Source organism: Centroberyx gerrardi, chromosome 2 (genome assembly GCF_048128805.1).
Source record: "Centroberyx gerrardi isolate f3 chromosome 2, fCenGer3.hap1.cur.20231027, whole genome shotgun sequence".
NCBI lineage: Eukaryota > Metazoa > Chordata > Actinopteri > Beryciformes > Berycidae > Centroberyx > Centroberyx gerrardi.
The window spans coordinates 15,530,111-15,548,018 of NC_135998.1; the positions used below are offsets into that span (position 1 = coordinate 15,530,111).

General features: G+C 40.4%; 1 protein-coding gene across 1 annotated transcript; it reads left to right on the plus strand.

Annotated features, from left to right (window-relative positions):
* Nucleotides 1-1,980: 1,980 nt before the first annotated feature.
* Nucleotides 1,981-16,242, plus strand: myo1hb (myosin IHb). The gene is made up of 32 exons (XM_071910351.2): nucleotides 1,981-2,010; nucleotides 5,856-6,017; nucleotides 6,403-6,518; nucleotides 7,514-7,712; nucleotides 7,807-7,887; nucleotides 8,021-8,200; nucleotides 8,350-8,448; nucleotides 8,604-8,717; nucleotides 8,829-8,900; nucleotides 9,221-9,340; nucleotides 9,471-9,538; nucleotides 9,628-9,733; nucleotides 9,903-9,983; nucleotides 10,091-10,182; nucleotides 10,341-10,435; nucleotides 10,655-10,701; nucleotides 11,677-11,757; nucleotides 11,875-11,980; nucleotides 12,565-12,682; nucleotides 12,964-13,077; nucleotides 13,159-13,235; nucleotides 13,325-13,393; nucleotides 13,536-13,620; nucleotides 13,736-13,898; nucleotides 14,027-14,110; nucleotides 14,210-14,303; nucleotides 14,871-14,926; nucleotides 15,027-15,162; nucleotides 15,283-15,353; nucleotides 15,836-15,933; nucleotides 16,030-16,129; nucleotides 16,210-16,242. Exons 1-32 carry the CDS (start codon nucleotides 1,981-1,983, stop codon nucleotides 16,234-16,236), a joined length of 3,141 nt encoding a protein of 1,046 aa, XP_071766452.1. The 3' UTR covers nucleotides 16,237-16,242.
* Nucleotides 16,243-17,908: the final 1,666 nt, after the last annotated feature.

Genomic DNA, 17,908 nt, shown 5'->3' on the forward strand with positions numbered 1-17,908 from the left:
TGCAGTACCTCTATAGAGGAACCAGTTTTAAAAGTGTTATCATTTTGTCATCAAGGAATTAGGATAACGACTATCCTTTAAAAAAATATTATAATGTGTGTTAATTTGGTCTGCCATTCATTTTATAAGGCTTGGTGTCACTTTTGCATCTTTTTTCATATGGTAGATATCTAAAGCCAAACTCTTCAGAGATATTTTTTCATGTGTGTACTTGATACATGGACAGACAGCAAACATGACATTTAAATGTGTTTTGAAGCAGAAGATGGTTTATTTACATTTGAAATGTTTGTAAACAGTGGAGTAAAATAAATGTGTAGTGTGTGCAAGTCATACACTTAGATATATTATACCCTGAAGATTTCCGGATTGGGGCTTAAAGAGAGAGGAGCCAGAGGTGCAACAGCAGGATTGGGCTGATATGTGAGGCTGCCATCAGCACTCATACTCAGCATGTAACCCTTAATGGGAAAATCAAATCCCTGACTTTTGTGTAATTGGATTTTGCAGGAACTCACTGTAAATCAATAAGATGTGGCGAGCACAGAGAAATGAGCTCACCACTGGCTGGGCAAGGTGAACATAGGTGTGTGTGTGTGTGTGTGTGTGTGTGTGTGTGTGTTTGTCTTACATGTTTCTGATTCTGGGAATAGTGGCCTCTTTAAAGATTCAATGGAGAAAGAAAGGAATCCATCATTATTTGCATAATGAATTGCATTATGTTAATGACAATGATTTTTCCAGCATGCTCTCTTGTGTCAATGCGTCTTTCAGCCTATCCTAAGGCAGTAATGTAAGATGCCTTTGTTGATGCTTACAGGATGCTCAATTTTAAATTTTAAACAGACTGAATGAGAGGGCAACGTTACGCTGCCCGCAAGCGGGTCACAACCGCAATCATTTGAACCACAGGAAAAAGACGCGGTAAAAGTGCCAGGATGCAATACTGTTATTGTGATACCATTTTGATAAAATGCAAAAGTTTATTAGAAAATGTTGTGGTAATTAATATAAAGTTCTTGACAGGTAAAAGCAAATATATCTAATTTATCTATTTGTCTTATGTATCACATTATTGCCACATCACTTGAATAGCAAAAAGAAAGACATTGTTTTAAAGCTGCTCTGTGTTGAAGATGGCACCAGCAGAATGATAACAATAAGAGAAATATTAAGTTTGAAATTGAAGTGTGATTTTGACAGCTGCTCTAGATGTAGGCTACTGAATTTGCAATAGTTTAATCCCAAACAGGTCTGATCGTTCCGGGTCTAACGAGCGCTTTGTAATTAGTTAGAAATGCATCTGCCTAATCAAAGATCAGTAATAGAATACCTGTGCTGTAATTTTGTGGGGAGGAGGGTGAGGATGGGTCTCTGGGAGGATAGAGTTGCAACATCCTTGTATTACATACCTGCACACACACACACACACACACACACACACACACACACACACACACACACACACACACACACACACGCACGCACGCTAACACACACACACACACACACTTCCTTAAACACAAAGTGTGGCTGTTGGACACTCAGGTGAAGCGCTGGATGAGCGTTTGCTGCCTGGGCCTCATGAATGATTGACCAGCACAGTGCTTCCCGAGCCAGATAGCTCATTACTGTCTCATTACATACAATGCAGGGACACCGGTCCGGCAGGAAGCGTCAGTGCCACCCTCCTCCTCTTCAGCCTTCTGTCCCGGGCCTCGGTACCGGGCCTGCTCCGAGAGAACGCTTGAATCAGAGACCGGTGCAAACCTCGAGCAGCGGAGGGGACGGTGGTGACAGTTAGTGCAGTGACAGTCTTAGGGAAATATCTGTGCTGAGTTGAAGAGGCTCTAACATGGGAGAACTGCTTGGCTGCTAAAGCAGGCACCCAAGGCTGTGTCTGTCTGTATTGTGTACCTGAGGACTGTGGTTCAAAATTGTTTGGATTTATCAGGGTCGTCATACAAGACTGATTCGACCATGGCTCACATGGCTTTGGAAATGACAGAGGTAATGACATGGCGTGTGTTTGGCTGCATTTGGGTGTCATTTAATTCATTGTATTGCTCTATTGTAATTTCCTTATAACTCTATAAAAAATAGGTTACATAGGATTGAAATAGCCTACTTCAGATTATACTTACAGATAGATTTAAGACAATTTTAGTTACTTTTAGTTAATTTTTAGTTAATTCTTTACCATTCCTAGGTGTGAAGTATTTCTCATTTAAATCAATTTATACTGTGTGTTCGCTAACCTTTAGCAACAGAGGAGGCACCGTACTGTACTGTACTGTACTGTACTGTACTGTATGATGTGATGGAGACCTGCGACGGTCAGGTTTCTCTAGACACCTGGAGCCCCCCAAATGTGTGTTGCCCTGGGTGATGTGTGGTGTCAGTCAATGGCCCATGAGGAGTGCTATCTCTTTCAGGAGCCTAACTGCCACTTTGTGGGTGCGTAACAGGATCCTGCACCATAGTGGAGAGACAGGGACAATGGAGTGCCCTCTCGGGTGATGGTCTCCGGGTCAGATAGACTTTCCTGTTCCGCCTTAGCCTGACATCAAATTTTGATATTTAGTTGCTCATTTTTACATTTTTGTATGCATGCAACATACATGTGACTGTGCGTTTTTTCTGTCCACTGTTTATCTGTTTCTATAACAGTAACTCTTTCTGTTACCTGCCTTCCCTCCACCTCCTCCTTCTCTGCTTCATAGTCTCCAGTATCTTGAAGGGCCTCTCTTCTGTCCAGCTAACAATAGGTGCCACTGTTGCCAAAAGGAGTCACCTCTTATATTCTGTTATCCCCCCTAGTCCTGTGCTTCAGCCAAATTGTCCATCCCATTACGGCATAGTGTTGTTTTCCCATCTGCCAAGTGTTCAACAGAGGTCAGATTCCCTCTGAAAGGCTACTGGAAATCTCTGCCCTGCGCTCTGTGCCATGCCAGCAGCCTGCTCACACAGATGCCAACAGAGTGCCAACAGCAGGGCAGGGCGTCCGAGACGGGCCAGGTGCTGGCTGCTTCGCCTGCTCGCTTTTTCCATTTGCTGCAATACATGCTGAGCCACGACACCAAAACCCCAATTTCTAGAAGAGTAATTGGCATGTTGCAAGGGTGTTTCAGGTGTTGTTAATAAACAGTGTTGATTAAATTCCCCTGCTGTGAAAATTATAACATTTTCAGTTTGATTTAAAGCTGGACAAACTTAGAACAGATTCACCATTTGGTTTCCTGTAAAAACTGGATTATTGTTTTTATTATTACTACTATTATTATATAGGTTATTATTAACCCTAAGCCAGCATCTAATGCATGCATTTGGAAAGCCTTTCGGTTTCTTAAATGATAGAATTGCTGCCAGTGATTGCTGATCTTTCCCTTGCATCTCTCCATCAATCAACCATTGAGCCACTGAATGTAAAATTGACCTTGTCATTAGATATTGTATGATGTATAATTTTAGATTGTACAAGTAATTGTAGATTGTATAAGATTTTATATACTTTTTCTATTTCAGTAAATTGCACTGGATTTTCCCAAACAAATACAAAAAAAAAAAATTGTATTGCACTTTCATCCTCTGCAATGTGAGTGAAAACACTCACACACATAAAATATTATACAAAATAGAAACAGGTGCGCTTCTTTCGAAAGGCTACTTTGTAGCTGGGTGCTGGACTTCAATGATAAGAGTTTGAGTTGAAAGAAAGCAGCACACCAATATAATAATAGAAAAGAATATAACAAAAAAGACGTCACCTCATTTTCACCAATTTATTTTTTGGCCGTGACTGCTAACGCGTTTCGGTATTACACCTTCATCAGAGCATGGATGCTCTGATGAAGGTGTAATACCAAAACTCGAACATAAAATATTATGTCTCTCTATAAAGAGCCTCAATTTTTTCCTGCATGGCTTGCAGTTGTGAAGGTCTAGCTGTAATATTCTGTTAAAGACAGTCTGATTGTGGTCATTTAGTTGAGTGGTGCCTTCAGCAGTTTTTATTTTGTGAGCAGAAGATTGTGAAGTTTAGTCTTTAAGATGGTAGCCTAATATTTACAGATTTATTGGCCATTGAATCTCTACACTAGTATTGTCTTTGTATTATCATAGTATCTTTGCTGTACATTTTTTAAGTGTGTGTGTGTCGGTGTGTGTGTGTGTGTGCGTGTGTGTGTGTGTGTGTGGGTGTGTGTGTGTGTGTGTGTGTGCATGTGCGTGTGTGTGTGCGGCCATGCATGGGTTGTCAAAAGATTGTCCTCTGTCTTTGCCCTTGGGACATTACATAAGGCAAGCAATAGGGTAACAACAGAAGAAGTGATGAATTACCTTACACATTTTGCCCTTGGCCTATCTTCCAGCCTGGTTTCCTGTGATTTCGTACAGTATAAAGCAGTTCAGTATTCAGTGGGGTAATGACATGTAGAGTTTTTACTGAGCAGGACTATAGGACAAAAGCAATTTGATGAAATGTGTTTGGACAAGCAGAAACTTTATATAAATGACGAAAAAAGAATAGACACAATCATACACCTGTTTGTTGTGTGCTCAACCAACCTCTAACCTTTCACTATACACACATAGACACAGACACACGCACACACACACACACACACACACACACACACACACAAATACATACTTAGAATCAGACTTGCTTCCTTTGTTGCACACTCGCTACATTATTGATGGCTTCCTATTGGAGGAAATGGAGGCTGTAATATGTCAATGTTTCCTGCCATACTACTGTCCTTTTCCTACAATAAAACCAGATGTTCAGTTCAGAAAAGGTACTGAGGCACACACATCAGGAATCTGCACGGTAGGGAATTGGCACTTTTTGTTGAACATTTCACTGATCATACATATGGCTTTTAAGATATATGTTTTATTGTATGTCATTTCACTGTACATTTCTGTTGGGGAAGATATTCAAAAGCTTCTTTTACTCCAGACTGAATTGTGAGTGTCAGTTACCGTGATATGGGACTTTGGTGACAGGTCAACTTGGCAGCGACGCGAGCCAAACTATTGAAGCATAATAGTGGGTGGCTCTTTCATAGCACTGTAATTAAAGTGCATCGAGTTTGACGATTATTTTACCTGGCACATGTTGAGTAGTGTATTTTCAGATGGCACAACATATCCTTTGTGTATACGTATTGTAATGAACCTAATTAATTCACTCGATAAAGTTCATATTTATGTCATAGTTTCTTTTGAGGCCTGTATTGTAATTGTCACATATTAAAGAGAGGGATTTTGGAGAAGGTGAAGAGTAGGTGTGATTTGGGGTTCGCCTAATTGCTAAGACTAATTGCTCTTTAAAAAAAACAAAGCAGATTAGATAGTGATGGCTGAAATTAGATTTGTCATGAGTTTAGAGGATGCAGCCAAGGCCACCAACTGTTCGGACTGGAAGTCACAGATAGGGGGACAAATAGGGAGGAAATGAGTTGTCTTCTGGGGAACGAATATCCTAAGTTGGTCATGATTCTGTGTGTGTGTGTGTGTGTGTGTGTGTGTGTGTTCCCAAGCAGTGGCAGCCTCAACAAAAACAGATAACTCTGAGGAAAACAGGACACGAAGGGAAAGGTCATTTCATCGGTCATCAGGTCATCAGAATAGAAGAGAAGTAGGCTATAAAACAGTAAATACAATTTTCCCTGAGCAGAACACATCTAGTAGATTCCGAGAGAGCAATAAACTTGTGTAATCAGAGAGCAATAAAATTGTATAATCAAGTTCTCATAAAATGTATACAGCAGGTTTGTCATGGTACTTGGTCCTGCTGTGATATCTTGTTTCCTGGGCATATCACTGACTCTGTTCCTGCTTGGGCACAGAGCCTGGAGGAGCGGTGTAATCGGATCCTGCGGAACATGGAGGCCTCCCTGACGGCCCGGGATCGCGTGGGCATCCAGGATTTTGTTCTGCTGGATGCCTACACCAGTGAGAGTGCCTTCCTGGACAACCTAAGGAAGCGCTTCCATGAGAATCTCATTTACGTGAGTCTTTCCTGTGGGGTGTAATGTCGTATAACCAGGCTGCACTCTTTCTCTCTTACTCTAATTAAGCATCACATCTTCAACCTTCAACCCGACAAGGACCTAATCCTGTGTTCTCTTCTACTGAATCTGGCACCTTGTATTGCTGAAACAGCAGCTCCTGTACTTTTACATTTGCAGAGTGAGCACTCTAAAGGTCACTGCTCTCTGACCTCTCATGACAAGTGATTAACCATACTTACTGCTTTTGATAAGAGGAACATTACTTACAAATGCAGTGATGCACAGACACCACACCACTCATGGCCTTCTTTTATTGCCTGTTTATCTTTGAAAGAAAATGTCAGAGAAGACCATAGCTTCCTTTCCTTGTCTTTCTCTACAGACCTATATTGGGACTCTCCTGGTGTCGGTCAATCCATATAAAGAACTAGACATCTACAGCAAGAATCAAATGGATACATACATGGGTGTAAACTTTTTTGAGCTTCCACCTCACATGTAAGACCATTTTGTTGTTTTGTTACTATGTACTGTATATTGGCATACTATGGGTACAATGGAGATTGTCTATGCTGGACAAATCAACAGCTACCTTTATTTTCATGGAACTATTAAAATTGTACAGGACACTTTCACACTTCTACCTGCCGAGCCCGCATGCATTACAAACATATGTTTTATAGCCAAGCTTTGTTCAAACCCACAAAACTTTATTTTAAATTCTAGTCAAGATCCCAAGGTTTCCAAAGATATCAAATATCTCATGCTGAATTACAGGGAAATGTGTATACAATGGTGCACAAATCTGTAATGGTGCAGTCATAAAAAAAATGGCGCATTGGGTTTGAATATTTCACTCAATATAAGCATGCTATAGCTTCAATGGTGCATTGGAATGCGCAGATACAGAATATGTATGTGACATTGTCGTGCAGTATGGAAACTTTTTTTTTTCTACATTTGAAGCTACTTAAGAAGATATTTAAGGGGAAACTCAGGGTGCAAGGGGTTAAACAGATTATTACAAGAGAGATACCGGAGAGAAAGTAAAAAAAGATAAAAAAGTAATAGACGTTAGTGTTAGGAACTAGAAACAGCTGGTCAAGCTAAGGTAAAATTAAAGTTCATAAAAGACACTTAAGAGATGTTAAGTGTGACTGGTCTCTGGCTTGGAGGTTAAATATGATCCAAGCTCAGCCAGCCTTAAAAGTGATCGAATGAGTGTTAATATAAAATTTTAAAACTTCCCTACAAACATTGCTTGGAGGCTAAAATAAAGGGTTCAGTGTTCACATCACTCAGTTCTGATCAAAAAGTAAAGCTTTGTGAACAGGGGAGGGGCATGTGACTTACAGGAGTACTGAACGTTACAGTAGTTTAAGCAGTAGAAATAAAAACATGTAGGACTTTCTTGTCAGACGATAAAGAACCTGTAAGCCATAGGGTCTGATTTTAATAAGGGGGCTAAATTTGACCAATCACCGTACTTGCAGTTACGCCCTGGCAGACAACGTCTTCCGCACCATGCTGGCTGAGTTCAACAACCACTTCATCCTGATCTCAGGGGAGAGCGGGGCCGGCAAGACGGAGGCCTCCAAGAAAATCCTGCAATTCTATGCCGTCAGCTGCCCCAGTACCAAACTGCTGAACAACGTCCGAGACCGACTGCTTCTCTCAAACCCAGTGCTTGAGGTCAGTGTCTTTTTAACGGATGCGTTGTTTACCATGATAAGAGAACCACATGAAATCAATCTCTGGCACTTTATGGCCTTTTTACCTCTGCCAGGCTTTCGGAAATGCCAAAACCCTGAAGAATGACAACTCAAGCCGCTTTGGGAAGTACATGGACATCCAGTTTGACCACCAGGTGGACTGAAATAACCTCAGCACATCATTTAACCATTTAAATGTCAAGATAATTATGTAACACATCAATGCAGTGACTTTAGGGTTCCACACACAGCACAGAAGACAGGTTATGGATTACCTTTCTCTCTCAGGGTGGAGCTGTTGGTGGACACATCCTCAGCTACCTACTGGAGAAGTCCCGCGTTGTCCATCAGAACCACGGGGAAAGAAACTTCCACATCTTTTACCAGCTGGTGGAAGGAGGAGAGGAAGATCTGCTCCGTTGGCTTGGCCTGGAGAGGAACTGCCAGCACTACAGTTACCTGGTACAGGTCAGAGAAGAAAGCACTTCATTTACCTGGTGAAGCTAGACCCCTTGACCCGGGCCTTATCAGGAGGCCCAGGAACTGCCGTTTAGATTGGAGTCAATAATCACAATGTTGTTTTTATTCCTTACATTTCATGTTCCCGTTTCATCCAGGGAGATTGTGCCAAAGTGAGCTCTATCAACGATAAAAGCGATTGGAAGACAGTGCGGAAAGCGCTCTCTGTCATAGAGTTTGGTGAGAGTGATATTGAGGTGAGGTTGTATATTTTTTGCAATAGAGAGTAATTAGACGTTACCACTTACAGAAATAGGGATAAACATTGTGTGAATTGGGCAAAAGTATAATATAAAACTACATATGGTTTTGCTAGTCATTCATGATGTATTTCTCTCTGGGCATAATGCAGCACCTGTTTGGAATTATCGCCAGTGTGCTCCACTTGGGAAATGTCAAGTTTGATAAAGATCTTCGAGGATACGCCATTCTCAACAACAATTCGGAGATGCACTGGCTGTCAAAGGTGAGACACAAGCAAGTCGTAAATCATTAAAACCCTTTCTCTTTCTTAAGGCGGTCTTCAGAAGGAGACCGGGTGGAGATTTGGTGTTACATGTCTGGTTTTGTTTTGCAGTTGCTGGGCATTCCCACTCAGGTGCTACAACAGGGCTTAACCCACAGGAAGATTGAAGCCAAAGCCGAGGAGGTGACTACTTTTGTTTATTTCATAGTATCAAACATATTTAACTTACTTTTCTATCTTGTTCTACTCTTTTGTCTATTGGTCTACTTGTTCTTGTCTGTTATAGAGAATGAAATTGAAATTTTAAATATGAATAACATGTAATTGTTGTAGTTTTTCTGTCTTTATTTCTATTTTTTATTCTGTATTTTTACCTGGGGTTGACAAGTTTTTAAGTGTGTGGTTCAAATCGAAGGTCTTTCTGTGGAATAGTGTATGCTTTTAAATGGTGATAATAAAGACCTTTTGGAATTCAAATGTTTCTATCTTGTTCTACTGTCAAGGTGTTCAGCCCCTTCACTGTGGACCATGCAGTATATGCCCGGGACGCCCTAGCCAAAGCCATCTATGGCCGGACTTTCAACTGGCTGGTCAACAAGATTAACGAGTCATTAGCTAACAAGGCGAGTAAACCATAAAGATGTAACAACCAAAGCGATCTAGTCACTGTCCAATCAATCTGTAGCAGATTTTCTCTGCACAGATACAAACAAGTGAGGAAAGAAGCACAATATCTGTGTCTTTTACATGTAGGATTCCTCCAGGAAGACCGTGATTGGCCTGCTGGACATCTACGGGTTCGAGGTTTTCCATGTGAACAGGTGAGAGCATGCACAGAGGAGCTGTGTCTTCAACAATGAATGTGTGAAATGAAGATCCTGATAATGACAGTGTCTATTATTTATTTTAGCTTTGAGCAGTTTTGCATCAACTACTGCAACGAGAAGCTACAGCAGCTTTTCATCCAGCTGACCCTAAAGTCAGAGCAGGAGGAGTACGAGATGGAAGGGATTGAAGTAAACACTCCTACACTGCGACACACTATCTTTCCCCACATCCGCCGACATTTGTGGCTCAGAATGCTATTAGCATGTAAACAGAAACTTGCAAGCAATACAAAGAGGCAAAATCTACATAAAACCCACAACATAATCCATGATTTCTATTCTCGTTTCTTATGCTCAGTGGGAACCAGTGCCATATTTCAACAACAAGATCATCTGTGACCTGGTGGAGGAGAAACACAGAGGCATCATCTCTACACTGGTAAAGACATGACTGAGTGATTGTCAGGCAGAAAGACAAAAAATACTCTACATACTGTCACAAAAAAACTGATAGGCTGAATTCTTGATTCCTGTCCTTTCACATAGGATGAGGAATGTTTACGTCCCGGAGAGGCCACAGATCTTACCCTCCTGGAAAAGATGGAGGAAAAGATGGGTGGTCACCCTCATTTCATCACGTGAGTTCTGCACTTCCGCCTTGCAGTCCAAACACTGTGTGCGAGATTAAGGAACACGATCGCATAAGATGCAAATGATGAGACCATGCCAACACTTACAGTAGCTCTGCCACATAGTAGAACAATATCCTCGATCTCTATCTCTCCCCTTCCTGCAGACATAAACTTGCAGATCAAAAGACCAGGAAAACATTGGAAAGAGGAGACTTCCGCCTCTTGCACTATGCTGGCGAGGTTACATACTGTGTGGTTGGTGAGAGATGAATTCCGCATTCAAATATTCCATGACGACCAACTTTTTTCTATTTTTCTCATATTGTCTCCTCACAAACACCTCTCTCTACTCTAATACACCACTAGAACCTGATACACCTCTGTAACTCTTTTTCTATATGTTTAGTAATAGTGACTTTCTCTATTTCAATGTTGTTTAAGTTATTTTTGGCTCTCTAATCTCAATTCTTTTTTTCAGGCTTCTTGGACAAAAACAATGATCTCTTGTATAGAAATGTGAAAGAGGTAAGTGTGCCCACTGTCCAATGCCCACAGCTAATGCGGGCAGCAACTCCTGCATTATTCATTGTTAAGCACACCTGTGAATTATAGAGGAGCTGATTGGTAAACATTGCTTTGGAATAGATTGATTGGACTTTAAAGGGGAAAACTATGTGCTCCTACATGCTGCAAAAGCTGCTTTTTCTATCTCTTATCTGGCATGTTTATTGATTTTATTTGGGCGATTACCAAGGTCATTACAGTAAACTAAAACTACAACTAAGATGAAAACTAAGTGTTTAAAAAAACTGTTGTAAACTGAAATAAAAATAAAAATGAGACTTTGTGAAAACACTAAAACTGAACTAAAGCTATTCTATCTAATTGTAAAACTAACTAAAATAAAATAAAAATATATGTGAAATTTATTAGTTTTCATCTTTTGGTTTATGTGCAGGGTAAAAAGATAACGAGGTGTGGGTGGGGAGTTTTTGGCTATTTTCCCTAAATGCTCACTACTGGATTATTTTGAGCTAAATGGTTTGAGAATAGTTTAGAATACTGTTGAATCTGCTAGTGAGTTTCATTTGAACATTATGAAATCAAGTGGTCTCAAATTTAAGTTAGTTGAGGATGTTTGAAAAATGTATTAAATTAATGTAGCCTAAATACATTTTTTAAAGGATTTATGAGCTTGTATCATTGTACCTTTAAAAATATCAGTCCTAGCAAAATAGGCCTGCAAAAACTAGAACTACAACTGAAAAAAACGAAATAAAAAACAAATACAAAAAACAACAAAAACTCCTAAACTACCAAAACCACACTGAAAACTAACTAAAACTAAACTGAAATAAAAATTGAAAACTACATAAAATAAAAATGAATAAAGAATCCCAAACTATAATAACCCTAACCTTTACTAAATCATATTACATTGTTACTAAGGGTATAGATGGTTAACAAGTTTGGTTCTTATGAGATTTTGTTGCCCTTAAGGTCATGCGTCAGTCCAAGAACGCCATCATCAAACACTGTTTTCCTTCTACTGAGCCGGACAGCAAGAAGAGACCTGAAACGGTAAGAAACGATTCAGAAGACGATGCTCAATGATCCACTGATTTCATGATTTGCTCATACAAAACTATGGCGTACGATGGCTACCCATATTTATCCCATTTTCCTATAACTCCTCAGGTGGTCACTCAGTTTAAGAATAGCCTGGTGGGCTTGACTGAGATCCTCATTTCTAAAGAGGCCTGGTATGTCCGCTGCATCAAGCCCAATGAAGGCAAGCAGCCAGGTGAGGCTTTGTGTCACAATAAACTTAAAACTCTAGCTCTACTGTGCTGTACCTGTATGTAGGGTTGGGTTCTGCTCCTGGTTCCCGATTTGTTAATACCCAAGTTGAATGAATTCTCTTATCAAATCCCCTGTCCCCCCAGTGATGTCAAGCGCTCGAAAGTGTGGGCACACTTCTAAAAATTAAATGAGAATATGGCAAAATGCAATATTTGTGGCACTGTCCTGTCGACTGTGATGAATACACACGTATCAATGCAGCATCACGTAAATGTTAGCCTGTGTGCTGTGTTTTTGATTTGTTTTTGTCCTTCCCCCCCCCCAACAAATTATGTAAAAAAGATTCGATAAAGGATTGGAAAGAATTCGGATTGGATAAACAGATTCCATACTGGACTCAGATTCAATAAAATGCTTTCGACCCCAACTGTAACTCATACATGTTCAGCTACACTCAGCCAAAACGTAGAGTTACGGCAGACATCTTTTGACCCATGACCCCTCAGGATGTCGTCTTGAATGTGCTGCTTCATTCATAGTGCATAACCTGACGTGTGTTGCCCTGTGACCTGGCATCTCCTGTAGGGCGCTTTGACGATGTGTTGGTGAGACATCAGGTGAAGTACCTGGGGCTGATGGAGCACCTGAGGGTCAGGCGCGCCGGGTTTGCTTACCGCCGCAGATACGAGATCTTCCTCCAGAGGTGGAACCACACTAACCGCACAGCTTGTTTCACTGCTCTTGTTTTCATCTGCATGCAGCCAATGAGATTACTCTAGTTTAATTAATGCAGAACACAGCTGCATTTATGTTTTTGCCTTGACCACCTACATTTCTGTTGTTGGTTTTATTTGCCAGTGCGTTAAGTTACATGGTCAAAAGCTGTCCACCCTGTGTGTGTGTGTGTGTGTGTGTGTGTGTGTGTGTGTGTGTGTGTGTGTGTGTGTGTGTGCGTATGTGTGTGTGTTCTTCCTCTGTGCTTAGGTATAAGCCTCTGTGTCCAGAAACCTGGCCCAACTGGAAAGGTACTGCGGCAGAAGGTGTGCAGTGCCTGATCAAACACCTGGGCTATAAACCTGATGAATACAAGATGGGCAGGTAAGCAGATGCTAATTGATGGGTGCTGGTTTACCTGGAAACAGACACAGGAGGTTCTCACTGTTTCCTCTTTCCCTCAAGGACTAAAATTTTCATCCGCCACCCCAGAACTCTGTTTGCTACAGAAGATGCGTTTGAGGTCTGCAAACATGAGCTAGGTGGGTTCTTGCTCTAAAAGTTTAGCTGTAGTGATACAATGAATAAAATTAAACTTCTGTGGATGAATGGTTGACTGTCATTGTCACAGCAACAAGGATTCAGGCAAAGTACAAAGGCTACAGGGTGAAAGGAGACTACCTGAGGCAGAAGGAAGCTGGTGAGTTTTTTGGTCATACACTAAAACCCTTAACTGAATTGAGGTTTGCGGTATATACTACAAGACTTTCGTTGAGTGAATAGGTGTCCCCTACTTTAACCAAAACTATGTTACTTTTTGTTACCTTGCGTTATTTAATTAGCCACTAAGATTGAGAACTGCTGGAGAGGTCTGATGGCTAGGAAGGAGCGGGAAAAGAGGGCTTGGGCTGTCAAGGTCATAAAGAAGTAAGTGAGATGGGATTGATGGTTAAATTGGATTGAAATGGTGTTTGTAATGGAGGCACCAAACAATCTAATAACATCTACATTGCGAGGTTACCTGTCTGTTGATATGTTGCAGGTTCATTAAAGGTTTCATGACCAGAAATCAGCCGGCTTGCTGTGAGAACAGTGAGTACCTGACTTTTGTGAGGCAGAACTACCTCACACGGCTTAGGGAAAACCTTCCCAAAACAGTCCTGGACAAAAACACCTGGCTAACCCCTCCCCCTATAATGCAAGAGGTGAGTGACACATGTTCGCATCCACAGCCTCTAATTCTACTGCTACACGCATGTTGGGTACTGGTTGGTAATGACGATATCCCGTGAAGGCGTCAGATCAAACAAGCCATACTACGTACTTTTTGTAGGTCGCCCAGCTCCTGCGGAAGCTCTACATTCGCCACATGGTACGGGCGTATGTTAAAACCATCACCCCACAGAGGAAGGCACAGGTATAATGCAAAGTCTTTCACAGACAATGTTATATACTTATACTGTGTATCAACATATACAGTATACTTTCGGTTTTTATGATGTCTCTCTGTCTACAGCTTCAGCTGAAAGTACTGACCAGCTCCATGTTCAAAGGAAAGAAGGAAAACTACCCGTTCAGTGTCTGCAGACCCTTCATGGACACCAGGATAAGTAAGATTGCAGAACTTTTTCCTGTCACTGAGTGCGATTTCATGCACACATAGTATTCCACATAATAGCTTTTGTGCATTTATAAACACAAATATCCTTATAAACATGATTAAACAGAATATTCCAATTGTTACAGCGGAAACTGGGCTTATGGAGACTGCAAATGCCAACAGTAAATGGAATAATAATGGGATGCATGCATGCCTCAGTATTCTGAGCAATATTGCTGAGTCTGAGATATTTGATTTGGTTTTCTCAAATTTGGGATAAGAACCATTCCAGATTACTGCAAATATATTTTGTTCATATAAGGGATATGAATTTTAAAAAATGTGAATTAAGAGCAGAAAACATATTATTTTTAATAACACAACAACAACATTTGTGGGCCTGCTAACAGACTCGAAGATTTTTTTATTTTGCACATTGATTAGTAAGTTATAAAGGAATTACTGAGCCATTGTTACGTTATTACATTCTGCTTGTGTGTTGTGTGAAAAGTAAGAACTATAATGTTTTTCCTATTATTCTAGCTATATTCTGAGTAGTTGCTGTTATTTTATCTAGGTGAGGAGGACATAAACATCAAAGTGCTTCAGACGATTCAGCATGAGCACATCAAGGTAAACTAACAATGGCACTTACTTGGGGCCTGTATAATGAGCTTTAATTGTATCTTTGCCCTTATTTGATCCTGTCTCACTCTGCGTATCCGTCCCACAGTACAGTGTCCCAGTGGTGAAGTATGACAGGAACGGGTTCAGGCCTCGTCTGAGGCAGCTCATCTTCACTCAGGCAGCGGCCTACCTGGTGGAAGAGGCCAAGATCAAGCAGCGAATACACTACAACTCTCTGAAAGGTAAACAGCGATATAGAATAAACATTGTTATTTGTAGTGAGAGTTACCCACGCACTGGAAAGTATAGCTATCATATTCATATGTTTATTTCAGATTCTCAAGGTGACTCTATTTTCGTAGGTGTGTCGGTCAGCAACCTGAGTGACAACTTCCTGATTCTCCATGTGACATGTGATGACATCAAGCAGAAGGTAGACTAATCAATAGGCTAGTGTCCATATAGGCATGGATTTATAGAAATGTGTCATGAAATTTGTCTTCGTCGCAGTCATTGACCGACTGAATGCTTGACTGATTGATTGATTGATTGTTTTAACAATTTTAGATTTTAAAACATAGCAAGACTCTGCCTTACATTAAAAACATATGACATCAGGATAACACAATACATTTCCTGCTATCGTTTCGTAGTTCTACATTCATTAATTTTCTACTTTTATTTTCTAACGATATAACTAATGCAGAATTACCTGAATATATATAAAGTTAACACAAACATGCTGTTTTAGGTCATTTATAAATACAAGGAAAAAGCACAGTTGACAACAGTTGAGACAGAATCCCAGATCAGATCACAAACATAACTTCATGAATTGCTTTATTCAAGGCTGAGGCATTAAAAAAATCATCAAATCATACATTTGAATAGGACTAATAACATTTATTATTTTAGGGGGATCTGGTTCTGCAGTGTGACTACCTGTTTGAGGCCTTGACCAAGCTGAATGTGGTGGCCAACAAGCAGAGCTGTGTCAAAGTGGTCCAGGGCAGGTACACAACCTTTAAAACTGAATCCTCAATCCATTTTAAATTGTTGCGAAATGTTTACTGTTTTTGACTTGTTAAGAAGTTAACTGTCATTTGCAGCGTGCGATTTGACATCCAGCCTGGCAGAGAGGGCTTTGTTGACTTCAAGAGTGGCCAGGAGTCCATGGTCTACAGGGCCAAGAATGGCCATTTGATGGTGGTGAGTATGAAGTTCAAGGATCAACTTAAGCCATTACTATTCATGACATGTTCAATAGACAGAGCTCTTTATTTTCTCAGGAATCTACCAGAACCAAGTCGAGATGATGACGGCAGCGATGTGGGATGATGATGCTCCTCTCACTCCCAGAGCCATTGCAGATCTCAGTCGCAGCCATGCTCGCTCTGCAGTCCTGCTGCGTGGCTGTTGCCAGTAACTTGTGTTAATTACGTCAGCTGATTTTTAAATTTTGAGCAACTCTTAATGACAATGTTACAAAATGAAGTGTAGGCTATTATTACATGATTACTGCCAATACCTTAGTTATAGAGAGTGGACAACGTGCCCATAGTACAGCCTCAGTGGGTCTGCTTGCTCCTCACACTCTCTGAATTATCTGTGTGTGTGTTGAACAAACTGATTCCAGCTGTGATTCATATACACAATGGCCTTTTGTTCTTTTATAAAACAAACAAACAAATATCCATCATTGAGCAGTAAATCACATGCATAGAGGAAGTTGTAATCAGGATATATATATATTTTTTTTATTAAACTGATATCCTGTTTCCCAGATGTTAACTGTAGAGGAAAATATTAACATGTGTGAAGCCATAAATGTCACGTTTATAATTTCTCACCAATGTTGTACCTTTACATTAAAACATTAAAGCACAACTGATACTGCACGAGTTTAACATCTTTCATTTTTCTAGAAAATTTGTTCAATACAGCGAAAAAGGTACTTGTCAGCATATTTGAAATGGTTGCTTTGTATACTGAGAGATGAGTTATCTAGAAGCGGAAATGTTTATCTGCCATTATTTTATCATTAGGGCCTTTATTCTCATGGTGGCTTGGTGGACAGATAAGAAACACAGATTTGATGCATAAAACTGTGTCTTACATTCTTTGTAATGAAGCAAGTTTGTCCTTATTTCTGCATAATACAAACAAAAATACAAAACCATCCCTTGCTGCTGGAAAAGGAACGCCCATAAATTTGATTGGCATCCCATAATCTCTCTTCAATCGGGCACCCACAACTAGTGATTACATCGCCACCTTCTGGCTATTTTGCGTAATGCATTATAGAAAATTGCCTATAGAGGGGTCTTGAACGGTAGTATTCATTTTATTCTCTAATCCATATGAGGTTGTGACAGCAGATAGCTAGTCATAGTACTATAATGGCCGTGACAGCAAGCAGCTTACTAACTAAGCTTACTAAAAGAACTCATCTTTTTTGCTCTAAGAGAACTGAACGTATTGGTCTCTAGTAGACTGCCAACTTTTAACTAACCAAATTCAATATGAATACTTTATAACTGCTTAAATGTAATAAAAACATACCTTGCTGTAAATTATAAGGAGGTCTATAACTTTACAAAATTGAGGTTTGTGCACAGGAAAAAGCTGCTTTAAATGGCTCTTCTGATTGGTCACGCAATCGTGTAGACCCCCCAGGCAACCAGATCCTTTTGGCAGCGTTGGCTCGTCAAGTTTTAGTGGCTTGGTATGTAGCACACTCTGCTGGACAACTTTGGTACAGAGGCCAACATGAAAAAGAAGCATTCCTGATTGCCTCCACAGGCTGAAGTCAGTGTAAATTGTTAATGTCTGTCCACTGAAACATCTATTCAGCTGAGACCTGGTGTCAAGAAACAATGCAATGCTGGAATTCGGTCGTCACCTCTTAGAAAATACTGCCAGAAGTTTTTTTCTGTATCATGTTCCAACCTGCTTTAGGAAACACTGAATTTTCTCTACAATGTCCAA